At 43.2% G+C, this 19,136-nt stretch overlaps 1 protein-coding gene across 1 annotated transcript in view; it reads left to right on the forward strand.

Annotated features, from left to right (window-relative positions):
* FBXO42 (F-box protein 42) overlaps positions 1-19,136 on the forward strand; it is a 95,949-nt gene that overhangs the window by 52,873 nt on the left and 23,940 nt on the right. Inside the window, exons 3-4 of the mRNA XM_047082802.1 lie at positions 799-915; positions 12,093-12,227. Coding sequence (XP_046938758.1) covers positions 799-915; positions 12,093-12,227 — 252 coding nt within the window. The remainder of the gene's footprint in view (positions 1-798; positions 916-12,092; positions 12,228-19,136) is intronic.

The raw sequence follows: 19,136 nt of genomic DNA on the forward strand, positions 1-19,136 counted from the left end.
CAGTGTAAGCTAATTATTGTCTCCTCGTTTATTTAGATGGAATATGCTTCTTGGTTCCCATGGTCTAACCATAGGCATTTATGAACACCTGTTTTTTATATTCCAGACGCTGTTTTACCGTGCTCTTTCTCCCAAAGCTAAATTACCCCCAGTCCCTTTGCTTTGTTTAAACAATTCCAATTATTTAAATTAATTTAATTTTAATTTTATTTTTTAAGCTTATTTATTTATTTCGAGAGAGTCAGAGAAAAAGTGTGAGTGGGGGAGGGGGGGAGAGAATCCCAAGCAGGCTTTGTGTTGTCAGCATGGAGCCTAACTGGGGCTCTGTCTCACAAACCACAATATCATGACCTGAGCCAAAAGCAAGAGTTGGATGCTTAACTGACTAAGCCACCTAGGCACCCCAGTTATTTACTTACTTTTAAAGTAACCTTTATGCCTATCGTGGGGCTTAAACTTACGTCTCTGAGATCAAGGGTCGCATGCTCTACTGACTGAGCCGGCCAGGTGCCTGTACCAATTATTTTCATGTGTTGCTTTAAGATATGACATAAAGGGAGCAGAGTTATAGTGTGAGCTGATTTTGTAACCTTGACCTTTGTAACACTTAGCCACCCTGAGCCTTTGTAAAGTGAAAGGATTGGATCTTCTACTTTCGAAATTCTGTTTCTTACTTTGAATGAAAAATAAGAAACTTAGGTTTTATAGAAGTTATGTGACAGCAAATAGATGCAGTTTTAATAATTTGGTTGAAAAGTGAAGTATCCAGGCTGAAGCATTTGTTATTTTTGTCTTTAGGTGTAGCCCACCAGTGTTATCATGGTTTCATAAAGGCTGTCCAGGAAGGAAACATTCAATGGGAGAGTCGGACTTACCCTTATCCTGGAACCCCGATCACTCAACGGTTCTCACACAGTAAGTATTTACTGTGAGAGTAGATGCCATCCTGCCCGTGGTCATATTTCCAAAAATTCCTCTGGAGGCATGTATTTTGTTTGACTTTTTAATGAAGAGAATGTAAAATGAGGACTTATATTAACTTTAGAATCAGGGAAGAGTGTGAGCCTAAGTACAGCATAGGCACCTTGGTATAATTTTATATTTGAATTTTTCTAGTATCTCTACCCCAAAGAGGTCAAGGTGTTATCGTAGACTTGAACATTGATATCAAGTAAGAGGATATCAAAGAAGTACAGAAAGGTGTTTCCAAGATCCTGCTTAGGGAGTAACCAGAGTTTAACACTAAGAGTTAAAATAATTCTTTATTTTAACATAGTATATGTTTAGCCAACACTGAATTTGGCTGGGATCACACAAAGATTTTGAACATGAAGGGTATTAATTTTAAAATGTCAATTTAAATAGTAAAATTATAAATGCTCTGGTAAATAAGACACAATTTAGAGTTTCTATTTTTATTTAAATTTTTTTAATGTTTGTTTATTTTTGAGAGAGAGAGAGAGAGAGAGAGCGCGCACGCGCGAGCGAGCGAGCACATGAGCAGGGGAGGGGCAGAGAGAGGGAGACCCAGAATCCGAAGCAGGCTCTAGGCTCTGAGCTGTCAGCACAGAGCCTGAGGTGGGGCTTGAACTCACGAACCACGAGATCATGACCTGAGCCGAAGTCAGATGCTTAACCGACTGAGCCACCCAGGTGCCCCTAATTTAGAGTTTTTAGATTATTCTAGAATTAACTCTCCATTTGAATTTGATTTTTGTAGACACCATTTTATTCTATTAGTGATTCATACCTTCATCAAAATGAGATTAAGATGTGGTATATCTTAGGCCCGTACAGGTACATTAATAATGGTTCTCCATAAAGAAAGCTCGTGGCAGTGGGGTGGGGGTGAGGGAGCTCTAAATACTTTCTCATAATTACAGCTTTAATTATATTACTTCCCAGTTCAGAAACCTTCAGTGCCTGTTGCTTACAAGATAAAAGCTAAACTTAGTCTTATATTCAGAGCCCTCTTTAATTTGACCTGTGTTCAGATTTACCACATCATCTCCCAGCTTTGCCCAAGAGCTCTCCTCTTTCAAGCTGTCACATTGCCATGCTGGATTCTTCCTCCCTGGAGTGTTTGTATCCACTTAGCTAAAGCCTGCCTTTCCTTGAAGACTCCATTGAAGTTCTGGCTCCATCGTGAAACCTCTCAACTCTTTAGCTCATAGAAAATATTTTCCTGTTCTGAGCCTTTGTTGTTGTCTGAAATACTGATTTTGATACTTTCTGATACTCTTTTTTTTTTTTTTAATTTTTAATGTTTATTTTTGAGAGAGACAGAGCACGAGTGGGGGAGGGGCAGAGAGAGGGAGACACAGAATCCAAAGCAGGCTCCAGGGTCTGAGCTGTCAGCACAGAGCCTGACATGGGGCTTGAACTCATGAACGGTGAGATCATGACCCGAGCCGAAGTCGGACGCTTAACCGACTGAGCCACCCAGGTGCCCCAACTTTTTGATACTCTTGAATATTACTGCTAATTTTGAACTCTTTTGTGTTATTCAGGTTTTAATTTTAATTCCAACGTTTATTTTAATTCCAGTATAGTTAATGTACCGTGTTATATTACTTTCAGGTGTCCAGTGTAGTGATTCAGTACTTCTGTACAATATCCAGTGCTTATCATGATAACTATGGATATTTGGAACTCTTGAGGGAAGGAGAGTGTATTGGTTATTCATGTTGTTTAAAAAACTTAGCAGCTTAAAACATTTATTATCCCACAGAGTTCCCAAGGGTCAGGAATCTGGGAGTGGTTAGCTAGGAAGTTCTAGCTCAGTGTCTCTGATGAGGTTGCAGCCAGTCTGTCAGGGCTGTAGTCACCTGAAGGCTTGACTGGGGCCCAGGCGGTCTGCTTCCAGGTTCACACAAGTAACTGTTCACAGGAGGTGTCTGTTCCTTAGGACTTGGACCTCTGGGGGCACTTGGGTGGTTCAGTCGGTTAGGCATCCAGCGTTGGCTCTAGTCACGATCTTGCAGTTCATGGGTTTGAGCCCCATGTCGGGCTCTGCTGGCAGCTCAGAGCCTGGAGCCTGTTTCAGATTCTGTGTCTCCCTCTCTCTCTGTCCCTACCCTGTTCATGTTTGCTCTCTCTCTCTCTCATAAATAAACATAAAAAAAAGAAAAAGGACTTGAACCTCTTTGTGGAGCTGCTCATGACTTGGTAGCTGGCTACCCACAGAATGAAAGAATGAATGATTGGGGGGGGGGAGAGAGAGAGAGAGAGAGAGAGAGAGAGAGAGAGAGAGAGAGAGAGAGACACCAAGATAGAAGCTGTAATGTCTTTTACAACCTAATCTCTGAAATGAACCTCTTTCCTGATCCGTTCTATTGGTCACACAGATATTGACCAGCAGGGTAAATACCAGGCCGTGAGGACCTTTGGAGGCCATCTTGGAGGCTGGCTGTCCCAAACCCTGTGTTGTATTCTCATTTCCAGAGGAGAATTCAGTACATAATTATAATTTATCATTGTCTTGGAACTGGATCTAAATAGATCAAAGGAGCAGGCCAGATTGTTGCCGTGTTCTCCGTTCTCTCCAGGAGCTGTTTTACTTTTGCTGTCGTAACCCCCCTAGGGCAGTGGGTCTCAAAGTGTGATTCCTAGGCCTCTGGGGAAGAGGGCAATCTGTGAGACCCTTTTGGGGGTCTGTGAAGTCAGAACTGGTTTTCTTTATTTTAATGCCCCTGCCTTGAGTTTTGCACAGGCTGTAACCGTTTTACTCTGCATTGCTTTTGTACCATTAGTGCAAATGTCGACAGAGTGGAAAAGGCCATTAACAGCAACTACTGAAAAACAAAAAACGTAAACAGGGCACCTGAATGGCTCAGCCCATTGAGCGTCTCTTGATTTCAGCTCAGGTTGTGATCTCATAGTTCGTGAGATAGAGCCCCAAATTGGGCTCTGCGGTGACAGCATGGAGCCTGCTTGGGTTTCTCTGTCTCTCTCTGTGCCTCCCCCGTTCACACTGACTTGCTCTCTCTTTCAAAAAAAAATTTTTTTAATGTTTATTTTTGACAGAGACAGAGCATGAGTGGGGGAGGGGCAGAGAGAGAGGGAGACACAGAATCCGAAGCAGGCTCCAGGCTGTGAGCTGTCAGCACAGAGCCCGACGCGAGGCTGAGGCTGGAACCGTGAGATCATGACCTGAGCCGAAGTCGGACGCTCAACCGACTGAGCCACCCAGGTGCCCCACTTGCTCTCTCTTTCAAATTAAATAAATAAACATTAAAAACAGAAACAGGGGCCACTGTCGGTTAAGCATCTGACTTTGGCTCTGATCATGATCTCGTGGTTCGTGGGTCCAAGCTCCACGTCCAGCTCTGTGCTGCCAGTTCAGAGCCTGGATCCTGCTTCGGATTCTGTGTCTCCCTCTCCCCCCCCCCCCCACTCTATCTCTCAAAAGATGAATAAATGTTAAGAAGCAAGCAAACAAACAAAAAACAAAGCCCAGGCTACTGTTACTACTACCGGTACTTCCTTCTCTTCCTCTCTCCCTTCCTTCCTCCTCCTCCTCCCCCCCCCTTTCTCTTCCTCTCCTTCTTACTACAAAAATAGTTTTTGAAAGGGACTTGAATGTTTTCAGGAATCCACACTTCAATACTTAATTCATTTAAGACTATAAATGAATCCTTGTCAAGCATATGTAATGAGGGGCACCTGGGTGGCTTAGTCACTTTAGCTCAAGTCATGATCTCATGGGTTTGTGAGTTTGAGCCCCTAGATCTAGCTCTGTGCTGACAACCCAGAGCCTGGAGCCTGGAGCCTGCTTCAGATTGTGTCTCCTCTCTCTGCCCCTCCCCCACTCATTCTCTGTCTCTGTGTCTCTGTCTCTGTCTCTCTCTCCCTCCCTCTCAAAAATAAACAAACATTAACAAAAAAATTTTTTAAAGGATATGTAATGAAATTACAGGAGAATCCATGTTAGATCCAGTATTTGTTGTTGAGGGAGGGTTAACTTCAGTTACTGACAGGTAATTGGAATGAGAGGCAGAGACAGAGTTTCTAAAGACTGTTTGAAGATGGTTTTTTGAAACAAGTATTTTTAAGAACCCTAAGTGAGGGAAATGGAGTGAGTCTGGATAAAGTAGAAACCAAGCTGGGAAGTATTCAGGGGTGAGTAATTATCACAGGACAATTTAGCTTTCTTTTTAATTTTTTTTTTTTTTTCAACGTTTATTTATTTTTGGGACAGAGAGAGACAGAGCATGAACGGGGGAGGGGCAGAGAGAGAGGGAGACACAGAATCGGAAACAGGCTCCAGGCTCTGAGCCATCAGCCCAGAGCCTGACGCGGGGCTCGAACTCACGGACCGCGAGATCGTGACCTGGCTGAAGTCGGACGCTTAACCGACTGCGCCACCCAGGCGCCCCGACAATTTAGCTTTCTAATGAGAGAAGAAAAAAAATTTTTCAATTAACTAGCTTTTGAAAGAGTATCATTACAAAATAGTGACAGTTATTTGCAGGGGACATAGAGAAGAAAAATAGAGTGAGTAATCTCACAGAAATTCAGAGGTTGGTGGATTTCAATATTTGTTTTTACCTTAAATTTTTTTTCATGTCTTCATTTAAAATCCAAGAAAAGGTGCCATAGATTTTTTTTTAAGTTTTTTAATGTTTATCTATTTTTGAGAGAGAGACAGCGAGCAAGCAGAGGAAGGGCAAAGAGAGAGGAGACACAGAATCTGAAACAGGCTCCAGGCTCTGAGCTGTTGGCACAGAGCCCGACACAGGGCTCAAACCCACAAACTGCAAGATCATGACCTGAGGCAAAGTCGGACGCTCAACCCACTGAGCCACCCAGGCGCCCCAAAGGTGCCATAGATTTTTTAAAAAGGTGTCTGTGTGTCTCGTTTCCTCTCTCAGCTCATCTCTCACTGTTGCCTTTCTCTCTGCATGCTGGCAGACTGAAGAGAACTGTTACACAGAAATGGGCATTTTTCAGAATAAGTTGAAAACAAGGAATTCCTTCAATGTCTTTCCTTAGCTCCTTCCTCTTCCTACTGCATGTTTCTCCCCAGAGCTCAATTTTATTTCTTTTTTCTTTTTCTTTCTTTCTCTCTCTTTTTTTTTTTTAGAGACAGAGCGCAAGCGAGAGCAAGCAAGTGGGGAGAGGGGCAGGCAGGGGAGGGAAGAGAGAGAGAGAGAGAGAGAGGGAGAGAGAGAATCTCAAGCAGGCTCCAGGCTCAGTATGGAGCCTGACACAGAGCTCAATCCCATGACCCTGGGATCATGACCTGAGCTGAAGTCAAGAGGTGGATGCAACTGACTAAGCCACCCAGATACCCCTCAATTGTATTTCTTATTCCTGATTCACATTGAGCTGGAGATCTGCATTTCCAATTCTTTGCTCATATTGCCACAGAGATACACAGATGCTTCATATCTAGTCAGCTAAAAGTGGAATTCAGTAGTTCCTCCCAAGTTTTCCCCTCTCCATAATTTAGTTAATGGCATTATCATTCTCGCAGTTACACAAGTGTGAATTCTCGGATTTATCCTCAATTCCTCTTCTTCCTTCAGTAACAAAAGTCAGATCTTGTTGATTCTGTTCATCTCTGCAATCTCTCTCATATCTTTCCTTATTTTTCCCATTACTCACATTTATGAATGTGAGTAATGATTACATTACTCATTAGAATGATTACATTCTATCTTAACTAAATCTTTTCTAAATGATTGCATAAATAAGAAGTTCAGGTTCTCCATCTGAACCTGAACGAGACACTGTTGGCAACCATCTCTAAAGCTGGGGACAGTGCCACCTCCTAGGGCATTTGGAAATGTGTAAGGTCATTGTTCATTTGCTTGACTGGGTAGCACTGTATGCATTTAGTAGGCAGGAATGCTCGGTGTCCTGCAGTGAGTGGGCTGCTCCTCCACAAAGAGAATGGACCTGCCTAAAATAACAGGAGTCCCTGTTGGGAACCCTGTAAGTGAAGCATCAGACCAGTCTCATCACTCCTCTGCTAAAAAACCTAAGTCTTTCCACACTGATGGAGGAGTTTCCACTCCCCTTGGCTTTCGAGGCCCCAGCTTACTCTTTCAGCCTGAATCTCTCCCACATCTTCACACAGCCAGGCTCCACCCACACGAGACTCCTTGTTAGGTCTTACACTTCCCTACTTGATGGCCTTGCTTGGATGCCCTGATTTCCTTCTCCCTTCCCCTCCAGTTCCCCTTTTCGTCCCTGGACTTGTTTGCCCATTGTTAATGGACTAAAGGGTTCTATCCTCTAAAACCCATCTCAGAGATAAAGCCAAAAGCCACCTCTTCACAAGCTCCTGTCAGATTCCCTGCCATGGAGATTAAGATCTTTTTTTCCTCTGCCTATACACCCCTAAAACACTGCTCTTGCCTTTTCTTTTACTGTTTATTACCATCTGTCTGTCGCCATAATTGTCTGTGTTGGAGAGGCTGCATATGAAAGAAGAATTTTAAACTTGGGAAGTAAGTTCCTTGGCTCTTCTTTTTTTTTTTTGAAGATTTTTTTTAATGTTCATTTTATTTTTGAGAGAGAGAGCAACTGCAAGCGGGGGAGGGGCAGAGAGAGGGAGACACAGAATCCAAAGCAGGCTCCAGGCTCTGAGCTGTCAGCACAGAGCCCAACGAGGGACTCAAACCCACGAACCGTGAGATCATGACCTAAGCTGACGTCAGACGCTCAACCAACTGAGCCACCCAGACGCCCCCAAAAATATGTTTTTAACTGCAAAAGGATAGAGTGGTGAAGAGATCTCTTCCTCAAATGGTTGTCTGCTTGAGGACAAGCAGGTTCCAGGTGTTAGACATCCATGCACCTTTCACAACACTTGGTCCATAGTTGAAATCATTGAATTCTGTGAAATTAAGTGTAACAAAGATGTAGCAGTACAGCTTCTTTCCTGTTTAAAAGTCTGGGACAAAGAGGGGAAGGAAAATGAAGCCAGTTTTCCTAACTCTTTGGTGAGTGTGCGCGTGACCGATCATGCAAACCTTGACTAACAGAGAATGTCCTTTTCAGATTAATATAGGGATGTGTTGAGTCTCCAGCATCGTGCTTTTTGTATTTCAGTGAAGGCTGCAAATAGGGTCAGGTCATGTCACACCCATGCTAGCTGTGCTCCTGTAGTAGCTAAGCAGGCCCAAACGGGATAACCAGCCTTGCTTGTTCCATAGTTATGTAATTACAGGCCTTATCAAATATGTCCTGGCTTGTAGACGTGAGACACATGACAGCATAGTCTCTCTGAGCATGGGATACATGCCTCAGGACCTTTCCCTGGAAACAAGTGTGAAACAAAAGAGAATTTAACATCTGAATGCAAAAGTTAGAGTTAAGTAAACATTTCTCAAGTGACTCTCTGAAACAACTGGAAGACCTTGCACTAGAGAGGAGTATACTACAGTACAGAAGTGTTTAGGATGCCAAAGAACTACTGGTTTGCTGTGTGTTGATATGAATATTTGACTTGTCTTCGAGTAGGGATTATCGGATATTAACTGGAAATGTATGTTTTGCAACAGTTGTTCATGGAGCAATCAAGCCATTTCAGAAAATTTGGAGAAATGTAGCAATTAGAATAAGCATTCTTTTTATTTTTTAAGTTTATTTATTTATTTTGAGAGAGACCGCGCAAGTGGGTGGGGGGGACAGAGCGAGACTGGGAGACAGAGAATCCCAAGCGGGCTCCGCACTGCCAGCGCAGAGCCCAATGTGGGGCTTGAACCCACAAAACCGTGAGATCGTGACCTGAGCCAAAACCAAGAGTCGGAGGCTTAACCGACTGAGCCACCCAGGAACCCCTAGAATAAACATTCTTAATGTTACTTAGAGTATTCATACTGTACTATGAACTGTAACTTTCGTATTGCACATTCCACTGGTCTAGATGTTTTGAAAAGAAAACTATGTGGGTGGAGAACGTTGGTAAAAGGGAAATGACTACTTGAGCACTGGTATTTGCTTAAATTCTTAATTCTTTCTAAAAGGCCCATTGAACTTGTTGAGTCTCCCCACACCCACCCAGACCAACATGTAGATGTCTTAAATAAAAATAGACAATAAACAAAAGCTTAGTAGGATGCTTAAAATATTTGAGGGTATTATTGATGGCTGTTTTCTTATTGCATTATTTTGGAGTTCTAAACATAGCTGCCCAAACTGACTCTCTTCCTCTCTAAGCTTCATTGCTGATTAACTGATAGACATTGAGAATACGGTGTGTGAAACTTGTCATTTTAGTCCTGCTAGCTTTGCACAGTTTGGCCTATGCCTTCCTCTTCCAGAAACCTTTGTTTGTTCCAAGAGAAGCAGGAGAATGCCGATTGCCTTATTTTAGTATAGGATTAAAATACATGTGGCAAGGACCTCATGGGGCCCGGCTGTTGGCTGGGTTTTCAATCCAAATAGAGAAGAAGAATGTTTGCTACCTCTTTGAAAAATAAAGGCACTGTGCTCTTTTGCTGTATGAAGGAAGCAGCTGCCAAGAGTTGATGTTTGAAAAACGGGGAGACATAAATGAGCCCTTGACTCTTAGTTATGAAATCACAGATTTGTCTTATTAAAGATTGTTATAATGGACACACATTAAGGTTTCAGAGGCCATAGGACATTGCTAACTTATTTTCCGTAAGTGTGGGTTATCAAGAAGAAAAGAATGTTCTTTTATGCCTGGTACCAGTTGGTTCCGTTCAAAATTTCAGTCAATTTGTTGGAGTAGCTAATTCAAGAAGGATATGAGAAGACCAAGATATCTGAAGCTCAGCTCCTTTAGTGGAGATTGAAATGTGACTCTAGCAATTATCCTTCTTGTTTGTCTAATATCAGCTAAACTTGATCCTTCATTATTTACAGTTCTTTTTAAAAAATGTTTATTCACTTATTTTTGAGAGAGAGACTGTGCACACACATGTGTGCAAGCAGGGGAGGGTCAGAGAGAGAAGGAGAGAGAGAGAATCCCAAGCAGGTTCCCTGCTGTCAGTGAAGAGCCTGACTCAGGGCTCAAATTCACAACCGTGAGATCACGACCTGAGCCAAAATCAAGAGTCGGATGCTTAACTGACTGAACCACCTAGGTGCCCCTTGTTATTTGCAGTTCTTAACCAATCTGAAATATGAGCATTGGAGTTTCATAGGATTTTATTTCTTAATAGATTTTCTTGTTAGGATGTGGATTTTTTTTTGAGGGGGGAGGGGCAGAGGGAGAGGAAGAGAGAGAGAGAGAGAGAGAGAGAGGGAGGGAGGGAGGGAGGGAGAGAGAGAATCCCTAGCAGGCTCCACACCCAGCCGGGAGCCTGATGCAGGGCTCCTCTCATGAACCGAACTGGGAGATCATAACCTGACCCAAAATCAAGAGTCAGATGCTTAACCTACTGAGCCACGCAAGCGCCCCTGCGATGTGGATTTTAAAACACAGATTAGAAGTTGTTTGCAAAGGCAAAGAAAGTTAGTGGAAAGTGTAAGATCATTTAAATCTTCATATACTGTAGTGTGTCTGTTAATTTGAAAAGTCTGCAGCTCCATTGTTGCACAATGTCAGAGGTCAAGATGATTTGGATCTGTGCCTTCCACTGGCTGAGATCACTGGGTGTAAGCGACTAAATACACTACTGTGGTACCTCTTAACTCCTGAAGTTTTCTGACTTGGCCTTTCTAGTGCAGAGGTTCCTTAAAGGGCCTATGGGGTGGGCTGATTTAAGAAAAAAAAGGAGGGTTATTCCCAGAGCTAGTACATATCACAGAGATAATTATAGCAGTAGCATTTCTCTTTTTCTGAACTTGACTAAGTGGTGCCAGAGTTCAGAAGAGATCTTAAAAACAGAGGTGTGCTAAACTGCACTAGACCTACAAATAAGCTGACTGGTCACTGAAACCATGCACTAGTGGATTGAATCTCTGAGTTTCTTTTCACTTTCCTCTTACGTAAGGGGAACATTGAGAATTCTTTTTTTTCCCATCAGTATGCATGAAATGAATGGAAAGGAAAGTTTTGCTTGGCCCCCTTCCTGAGATCCAAGATGGTAAATGCAAGTCTGTAAGGAGTGGGGTCATCGTTTCCAAAGAATAGAGACTAAGTGAACTTTTTAGGGCAAAACAAGGTGGCAGTGCCTCTCCTCTAGACTTAAGCTGTGGTCCTTCTGGTTTTGGAGGTACAGCCCAGCCCCTCTCACAGTCCTTACCCCTTTTCTTTGGAATGGTGTCTGTCGGTGAGGAGTGTATAATCATCTGATTGAAAAGGCTCTTCTCAGAGACCTGGATGCTTTTGCAATGTTACTTCACTGGTTTTCTGTGTAGCACCCAACAGCCTGTCTTGGTGGCTTTCTGATGCACCTTGGTGGCTTTCGGCTTAACGACCTCCATGCTGTTCTCTCCGTAGCTTGGGGACCATCCTACTTCTGAGATCCCCGAGATACATTGATCTTCATGTGTGGTTACTTCATGGCATCGATTAAAATGGTTTTCTGTCATTCTCTTCATGTAAAGATGTGTTTATTAGTTTGTGCTTCAGGTTTCATTTGAAAACAAAAGCAGTAATAGGGCTGGAGGAGAGAAACAGGAGGACAGAGTGCATCCACTAGCACTGGCTCTCTCTGCCTAGCCCTAGAGGGTGAGGATGCAGATTTAGGTTAATTGTGCAGCTGTACTGAAATTTTACCCATTGAGCACCCATAATCTGAATTCCTGTGTGCTCTTGCTGGAATTATACGGTCTTATTTAATGGTGACATTGTCAATTTGCTCAGTGTTCTCAGAAATGATATTTCTGTAGCTTTCCTCTGAGCTTTCTTTTACTTTATTTTTTTAAGTTTATTTATTTTTCATAATCTCCACACCCCACACTGAACCCAGACTCACGACCCCCAGATCAAGAGTCACATGCTCTTCCAACTGTCAGCCAGGCGCACCTTGCTGGACCTTATTTTAAAGAATAATGTGATATTAACCAATCTGAAGACAAGAGGCTGGTTATAGAAAGTTGGTACCTGGCCACAGAGTCGCCGAATGGCTGAAATTATTGATCTTTGAAAGATAAGTGTTACAGTTAAGGTGTCAGAGGGGCTTCAGTATTGAACATCAGTTATGCTTTTATTGTTTTCTTTCTAGGTGCATGCTATTATGATGCTAATCAATCTATGTACGTGTTTGGAGGCTGTACCCAGAGCAGCTGCAATGCTGCTTTTAATGACCTCTGGAGACTTGACCTAAATAGCAAAGAGTGGATCCGACCTTTGGCTTCAGGTAAGAGCTAAAGTGCTGATGTTTGCCTTCTTACCAGGTAACTCCCTTTGCATGGACATTCTATCTGATCTGTTTTGGTGTTGGTCTCTGGTACTAGGGTCCCAGGTCAAATCTGTGTAAATGCTAAAAGCAATGTGTTTGTATAAGGTCTTTGAGTTAAAAAAAATTATACTTTATTACTAGTATTGGTGCCCTGCCAGAATTGTACTCCTGTGTGAATTCATTGGTGTGGTTTTCTCAAGTCCTCGCACTGGTGTGATGTGCGTTTTGGTATGAAGTTGAAGTAAGCAGAAACACGGCATCGTGAGAACGGTAGTTCGCTGACAGAAGCTGTTGTTCCAGGGCTGAGATCTCTGAATGTCTTTTGTTGTTGCCAGCTCAGACATTTGGGGAGTGTATGGAACATGCCTCTGCTGGTTACTCTTAACGACTCAGGAATGTGGGAAGATTCTCCAGTAGATACATTCCTGCCTAGTCCCACTATGCCAAAATTCTGGCAGAAAGAAACTACATTATTTTCTTTAAAAAATTTTTTTGTTTTAAATGTTTATTCATTTTTGAGAGACAGAGCACGAGTAGGGGAGGGACAGAGAGAGAGGGAGACACAGAATCTGAAACAGGCGCCAGGCTCTGAGCTGTCAGCACAGAGCCGGACGCGGGGCTCGAACTCACGAACCATCAGATCATGACCTGAGCCGAAGTCAGACACTTAACCAAAGGAGCCACCCAGGAGCCTGATTATTTTCTCCTTTTTGATTTAACCTTTTGGGGATTTGTTTTTGCACTCTTGAGGCAGGACAGTTTGAAAAGGCACAGCCGTGAGACCGAAGGGGCCGGTGTGCTGGAGAAATAAGAGTCCACTGAGCGTAGAGTACTCTATTAGATTTGTTGACGAGCTTTTCCCAGACGTTCATGTGGCTTTTCAAGATTGGAATTCACTCTAGGACTAAGGAGACTCAGGTTTTCTTGGGCAGATTCCTTACTCATTTGGGTCTTGATTTACTAGTTTGATAACTACATGGGAAGTGACTTGGTATAGTAGAAAGAGCCTAGGCTAAGAGTGCGGAGACCTGAGTTTCATCTCGTGCCATAATCGCCAAGTCTGCATTGTCAGTGGACAGATGACTGCATCTCTCTGGGACATATACGGAGAGTAGTAATCGATTCGATGATTCTGTTTTCAAATGGCTAGTTTATGCTTTTCTTTTTTTCTGGAATGACTGCTATGATTGTGTAAGCCAGGGGCTTAAAACCTTTTTAAGAGAAGAAACTATAATTTGCTTCCCCAAAGCTGTAAGCTCCTGTTCCTTCCCCTGCAATAGAGAAATCTAGGAAGCAGAAGCCTACTGACAACAGGTACTCACAGGTGGGGCTGGGTTTGGTACAGATGAAATTCTTTATTAAAATCATTAGAAAGAAGACCAAGTGTTAATCTTAAAAATTTTGGAAGTTAGTGCTATTTTAGGGCCCTTAGAATTGTGTGCTTTGGAGAGTTTCCTTTTCTAGCCCCCTGTCCCCTCTTGCACTGAGAGCGATACTGATTAATATTTGGAATCACAGATCTAAAATGTCCAAGATTTCTTCAGCTTCAGCATCCTGTTGCCACCGCACTTGGTGTCCAGGTCTCATTCCAGAGCAGTTTTGGCTATTCCAGTCACAAAACGCCAATACTGCCCCTTCTCTATTGTGTAACCAAGCTCTTTGCTTCTGATACTTGGGCCTGGGGGTTGATCTTCCTTCTAGAAGTGGAGCCCTGGACTGTGGGACCTTCATAGCATACTGCTACCTACTGGCTTATTTCCCTAATTTCCCTCTGTAAGGTAGATGTGGGACTTTTTTTTTTGTTTTTAAACCACTAAGACTCTGTTTTGAGATCCTCAAGGTAGAAGTATCAGAGAAATAACTGACTTTAAAAATACAATGGTAGACTGTTTCCTTTTGTAAAACATAGAAGCTCCTGAAGGTTCAGTTTTCTAACAAAGCGTCTCAAAGAATCTGCTTGCCACTTCACTGTAATCTACAATTAGAGCCTAGTTTTCAAGGGGGGAAGACAGTTTTTTGAAATGTCTCCTTTTTTAAACAAACAAGCACTAGTTTTTAATAAAGAAGCCTGTGAGATTCTCCTTCGGGCAGAAATCCCATGGGAAGATTGCCTGAGGACATGCTTCTGTGTGCTGTCATGAGTCCCAGCCAAAATGACTTCCTCACTGAAACATCAGTGAGTCTTTCTGAACAGCACCCCGTTGTTGATACGCCTTGGTGTGCCTGACTCACCCGTTCTGGCGCACGGAGGTGGGCAGGTTGGAAAGTGACTGAGGGGAGGGTGTCAGCTGTGGAGTCCCCTCACTTATATTTGTAAGCAGAGGGTATTTAAAGCCATAACCTCAACAGGGTTCAGTCTTTGAAAGTGTAGCCGTGTGGAGAAGAGTAGCAGACAAGCAGTGGGGCAGTTTCATTTGGAGTGGAGAGTCTTTCTGGGGGGTGCTTCTGCATCAGGTGCCCTTTTCCTTGTTTATCGGCTGCCCCTAGACATGAGACAGGAGCCCTGCCACGTGGGGTGGTGTCCTAGCCAGCTCAGGCTGCCACAGCAAAATACCGCTGACTAGGGGCTTCAGCAACAGAACTTTATTTCTCACAGTTCTGAAGGCTAGGAGACTGACATCAGGGTGCCGGTGAGGGTTGTCTTCTGGTCTTGGAGACAGCTGCCCTCTTGCTCTCTCCTCATCTGGCAGAGACAGAGTTCTGGTGTCTCGTCCTCTTCTTATAAGAGCACCAATCCCATTATAAAAGGCCTCAACTTTGTGACTTCATCTAAATCTCATTAATCTCCCAAAGGTCCTATTCCCAAAGGCCATCACATTGGGGTTGGGGCTTCAGCATACGAATTTTGAGAGGACACAGTTCAGTCCATAACCATGGGAATTAATGCGACTTGCCTCTGAATCCCGGTTGTTAGTTCCTTTTGCAGTGATAGAAGCACTCCATCTAGAGGGAGTGTGGTGGTGACAAATGTTAGAATGAGAACTCTTCCAGCTGAGCCAGACCTACCTATAGCTAGTACTTCTCAGATGTTTCCAGTGAGGTGCCCCCTGCTTCCTTTTACAGCTGTCTTGTAGCCCCTCCCCTCATGAAGTGTATATCGTATCCTGTAATGGGGGAGAAACAAAAACAAGCAAGCAAATTATTACAGACTATGGAGAAAACAAGGAATGAGCCAGAATAAGAGGGGGAGAGCTACTTTAAACAGAAGGCAACTTTTTTTTTTTTTGCTGAGATTTGAAGGATGAAGAGTGGAAAACGCGAGGCCAGCATATGCAGAGGCCCTGGGGCAGCAAAGAATAGCACACGTAAGAGGACCCGAAAGTGGACCTTGGTGGACAGACATAGTACGCTGAGCAAGGAGCAGAGTGGCCCAGGTGGAGCTGAGATGTAAACAGGAGCTGACTCGTTCACGCTCCAGCATCTGAGAGATTTTGAGATTTTAAGCAGAGGAATATGATCCAATTTACATTTTAAAGAACACTTTTGCTGCTACTCAGGAAATGGATTGAAGAAGGCAAGAAGACAAAGCCGAGAGAACAGCTAGGAGGCCCTCACATGGTACGGGTGAGGGGATGTAATGACTTGGACTAGAGTCCTAGGAGTAGAGGTAAAGGGAAACGGAAGAATTTGAGCTGAAATTCTGATAAAATCAGCAGGACTTCTTGATGGATTGGCTGTGGGAGGGTCAGAGGGCCGGTCAAGGCTGACTTATGCTTCAGTTTGACAGCTGGGTAGATAGAGGGCCCGTTCCCTAAAATGGACAATAAATATTTGGAAGAAGTTTAATTTTTTTATTTCTTTACACATTTCAGTGGTGGTATCATGTAATTAGTTGTTATGAGAGTTTGATGTTTAAAGTAGAGTGCTTGACGTCCCGTAAACAACAGCACAGTCCTTCCTTTTGTTCCGTTAATTCTACTCTCATCCTTCATTTGTTCTTGCAGCAAATACTTATGGATTTCCTACTCTGTGCCTGGCATTGTTTTAGATGCTGGGGACACATGAGTGAATAAAACAAGACACAAATCCCGCTCTTGATGGAGATCAAATCCAAATGAGGGAAGACATATTTAAAATGCCAAATAACATAATATAGTGTGTTAGAAGATGGTTACTGCTACTGAAGCAAAATTATAGCATGGTAAGGAGGGTAAGGAATAGGGAGTTATAACTAGGTCGATAAGGGTAGACCTCATGGAGAAGGTAGCATTAGAACAAAGACTTGATTGGGTACAGAAGTGAACCAAATGGATAGCTAAGTAAAAGAACATTCCAAACTGAGAATGACCAGTGCAAAGGTCTGGAGGTGGGAGTGTGCTTGGGACAGTCAAGGGGTAATGAGAAATGAGAGTGAACAAAGGAGAATGTTCTAGGAAAGGGGGTTGGACAAATAATGGACGGAAATGTGTCATACACATAAGACTTTCAGGCTGTCGTGGGGACTTTTTCACATTTTTTGAGTGCAATGACTGGCCATTTAGGTTTCTGAGAAGAGTGTATAAGAAGACAAGTGTAAGAATGAGGAGACCAGCTAAGAAGTGGTAGCAATAATCTAGACAAGAAATGGTGACTTGGGTTAGGGTGTTAGCAGAAAGTTAACAACTGGATGGATTGAATGGGGCCAGTGGGATTTGCCCATGATGTGGATGTGGAGTGTGATAAGAGAGAAGAGTCAAGGGCAGTCCTAAGGATTTTTAGCCTGGGCATTTGAAGGAATAGTGTTGCCATTAACTGAGATGGGTAAGAAAGGCTGTGGGTGGCCAAGGTCGGCAAAGTTCAGGAGAGATGAGAGATTCAGTTTGAAACACATTACATTTGAAACACACATTGGGACATCCAGGCGGAGTTGTGTCTGGAGTTCCAGAGAGACCTGCACGCCTGAGACAGTTGTCTAGATAGCCATATGGGAGTGATTAGCATCATGGATTCCCTGGGTGAGATGACCAGGGAAGTGAGTGAAGATAGAAGAAGGTAAGTCTGGGACATAGCTTTGTTTGGGGATCAGGGAGAGAGGGAGAAACAGCAAAAAAACTAGAAAAGGCATATCTGTGGAGGTGGGTGGGGGAAGACAGGAGAATGAGGCATCTTAGAAGCCACCAGACTTGAGAGTGTTTCTGGGAGGGGAGGAAATAATCAGCCAGGTCCTACTCAAGGAAGAGGTCAAGTCATTTGAGGACTTAGAATTGTCCTTAGGTTGAGTGAAGAGTATTTTCAATGAGTGATAAGGACGAAAGTGTATTTGGAATGGTTTCAAGACAGTGGGAAGAGAGGAGTTGAAGACAGGAAGTATAAACAGTGCATTGCCGTTTTTGAAGAGTTTTGCTGTAAAAGAGAGCAGAGGAACCAAGCACTGAGTGGAGGGGAATGTAGATTTGAGAGGTTTGTTTTTTTAAGATGGCAGATTTTATAGCATATTCATGCTGCTGGGAATGATCTAGAGGGAAGACTTGATGTGGATAGAGACGAAGGATTGTTAGAGCTTGTCCTCGAGGGGTAAGAAAGGGAGAGGGCTGGCCACGGACGAGAGCACTGACCATTTATCCCAAGGAGCAGGAAGGAGTATGTGATTGCAGACGCTGGCGGATGGGTAGACGTGGGAACCGGTAGAAGTTCTGATTGCTTTATCGCTTAGATAAAATAACCGAGGGGGAGCAGAGCAGGCCATTGAACATCCTGGCGGTGATTATGAATGTACGATTGTCTACATTGTAATCTTTGCCAGGTGTTCTAGGAAGTTGAATCTTCCGCCTTCTGGAGTTGTGCTAAGGGAACACCTTAATTCTTAATCAGCCTGTGCTGATTCCCCAGCAAATGCACAGTTCTTGGGACAGGTCCTTCAAAAGACTAAACACTGTTTCTAAAATACCCTCTAGTCAGACGGAAGCTAATCGTGGCATCTGTTTAATGTATAATAACATTATAAGTCATGGCCTTTTTTGGTTACTTTAAATCAAAGAAGAGATGTTCAAGTACACATTTTTGTACTTAAAATTGGAGTGTTCTGGTTTTCAGAACTTCAAGATTAGCCCACACCCATTTACAAAAGGGGAACAAATTTCAGTTTTAGAATTTTCCACAGGTAGGAGAGTTGATAAATGTTAGATAAGGATTTAAGACTCAACTTGTCTTCTCTGTTAACGAGTCCTAGAGCACAGTTGATTTTCCCACTACATTCTCCCTGTAGAATCTTCTTGTCCAATACATTTTTTTGCTTTTCAGTTTCTACCCTATCAATCACACATGAAATTCCAAGTGATGGCTTATGGCTCAGACCCTTTGTTTTAGAAAACACTCAGGGACAGAGATACACAACCAGGCTACGCTTGCCACTCCGGAGCCACTTGCCTCTGAACTTAATCCTTGATCACTTCTGTATTCGTTGGGCCTCGGTTTCTTCTCTGTGAAAGAGGTAGAGACAAGATCACTGTTCCTAAAAGTCACAGGTTGCCAAAAGTCACTTTTGTCCAAGTAACCTGGGAAGAAGCTTACTAAAAAAAATAGATTCCTCTGCCTCATACCAGCCTCACCTAATCTCAAGAGGTTGGGAATAGAGTGGTGGATCTCCATTTTTAAAAAAAGAGAAAATATCCCTAGCTAAATTTGGAAATCCTGGATCCCTCCAAAATCTTTTGGCTTTTCTTACTGCACAATCTGTGACTTCACTTTGTTATCGCGGTCTGTTAGGTGAGTGTGTAATGCTCAAAGCTAGACTCCTAAACTGTTGTTAAGGAAGAAGGATGACTGCTCAGTGTTCTCTTAACTGCTTCTTGGTAGAAACAGCTACCTTTTACTCTGATTAGTCAGGAGTGGCCTGCTGTCTGAGGAAATGTGTATGGATGACACCCTTGAAAGCGTTTTAGGGGTGGG

Source organism: Lynx rufus, unplaced genomic scaffold (assembly GCF_022079265.1).
Source record: "Lynx rufus isolate CCGP_SWC_20201006 ecotype Redwood Valley unplaced genomic scaffold, mLynRuf1.p SCAF_2, whole genome shotgun sequence".
Classification (NCBI taxonomy): domain Eukaryota; kingdom Metazoa; phylum Chordata; class Mammalia; order Carnivora; family Felidae; genus Lynx; species Lynx rufus.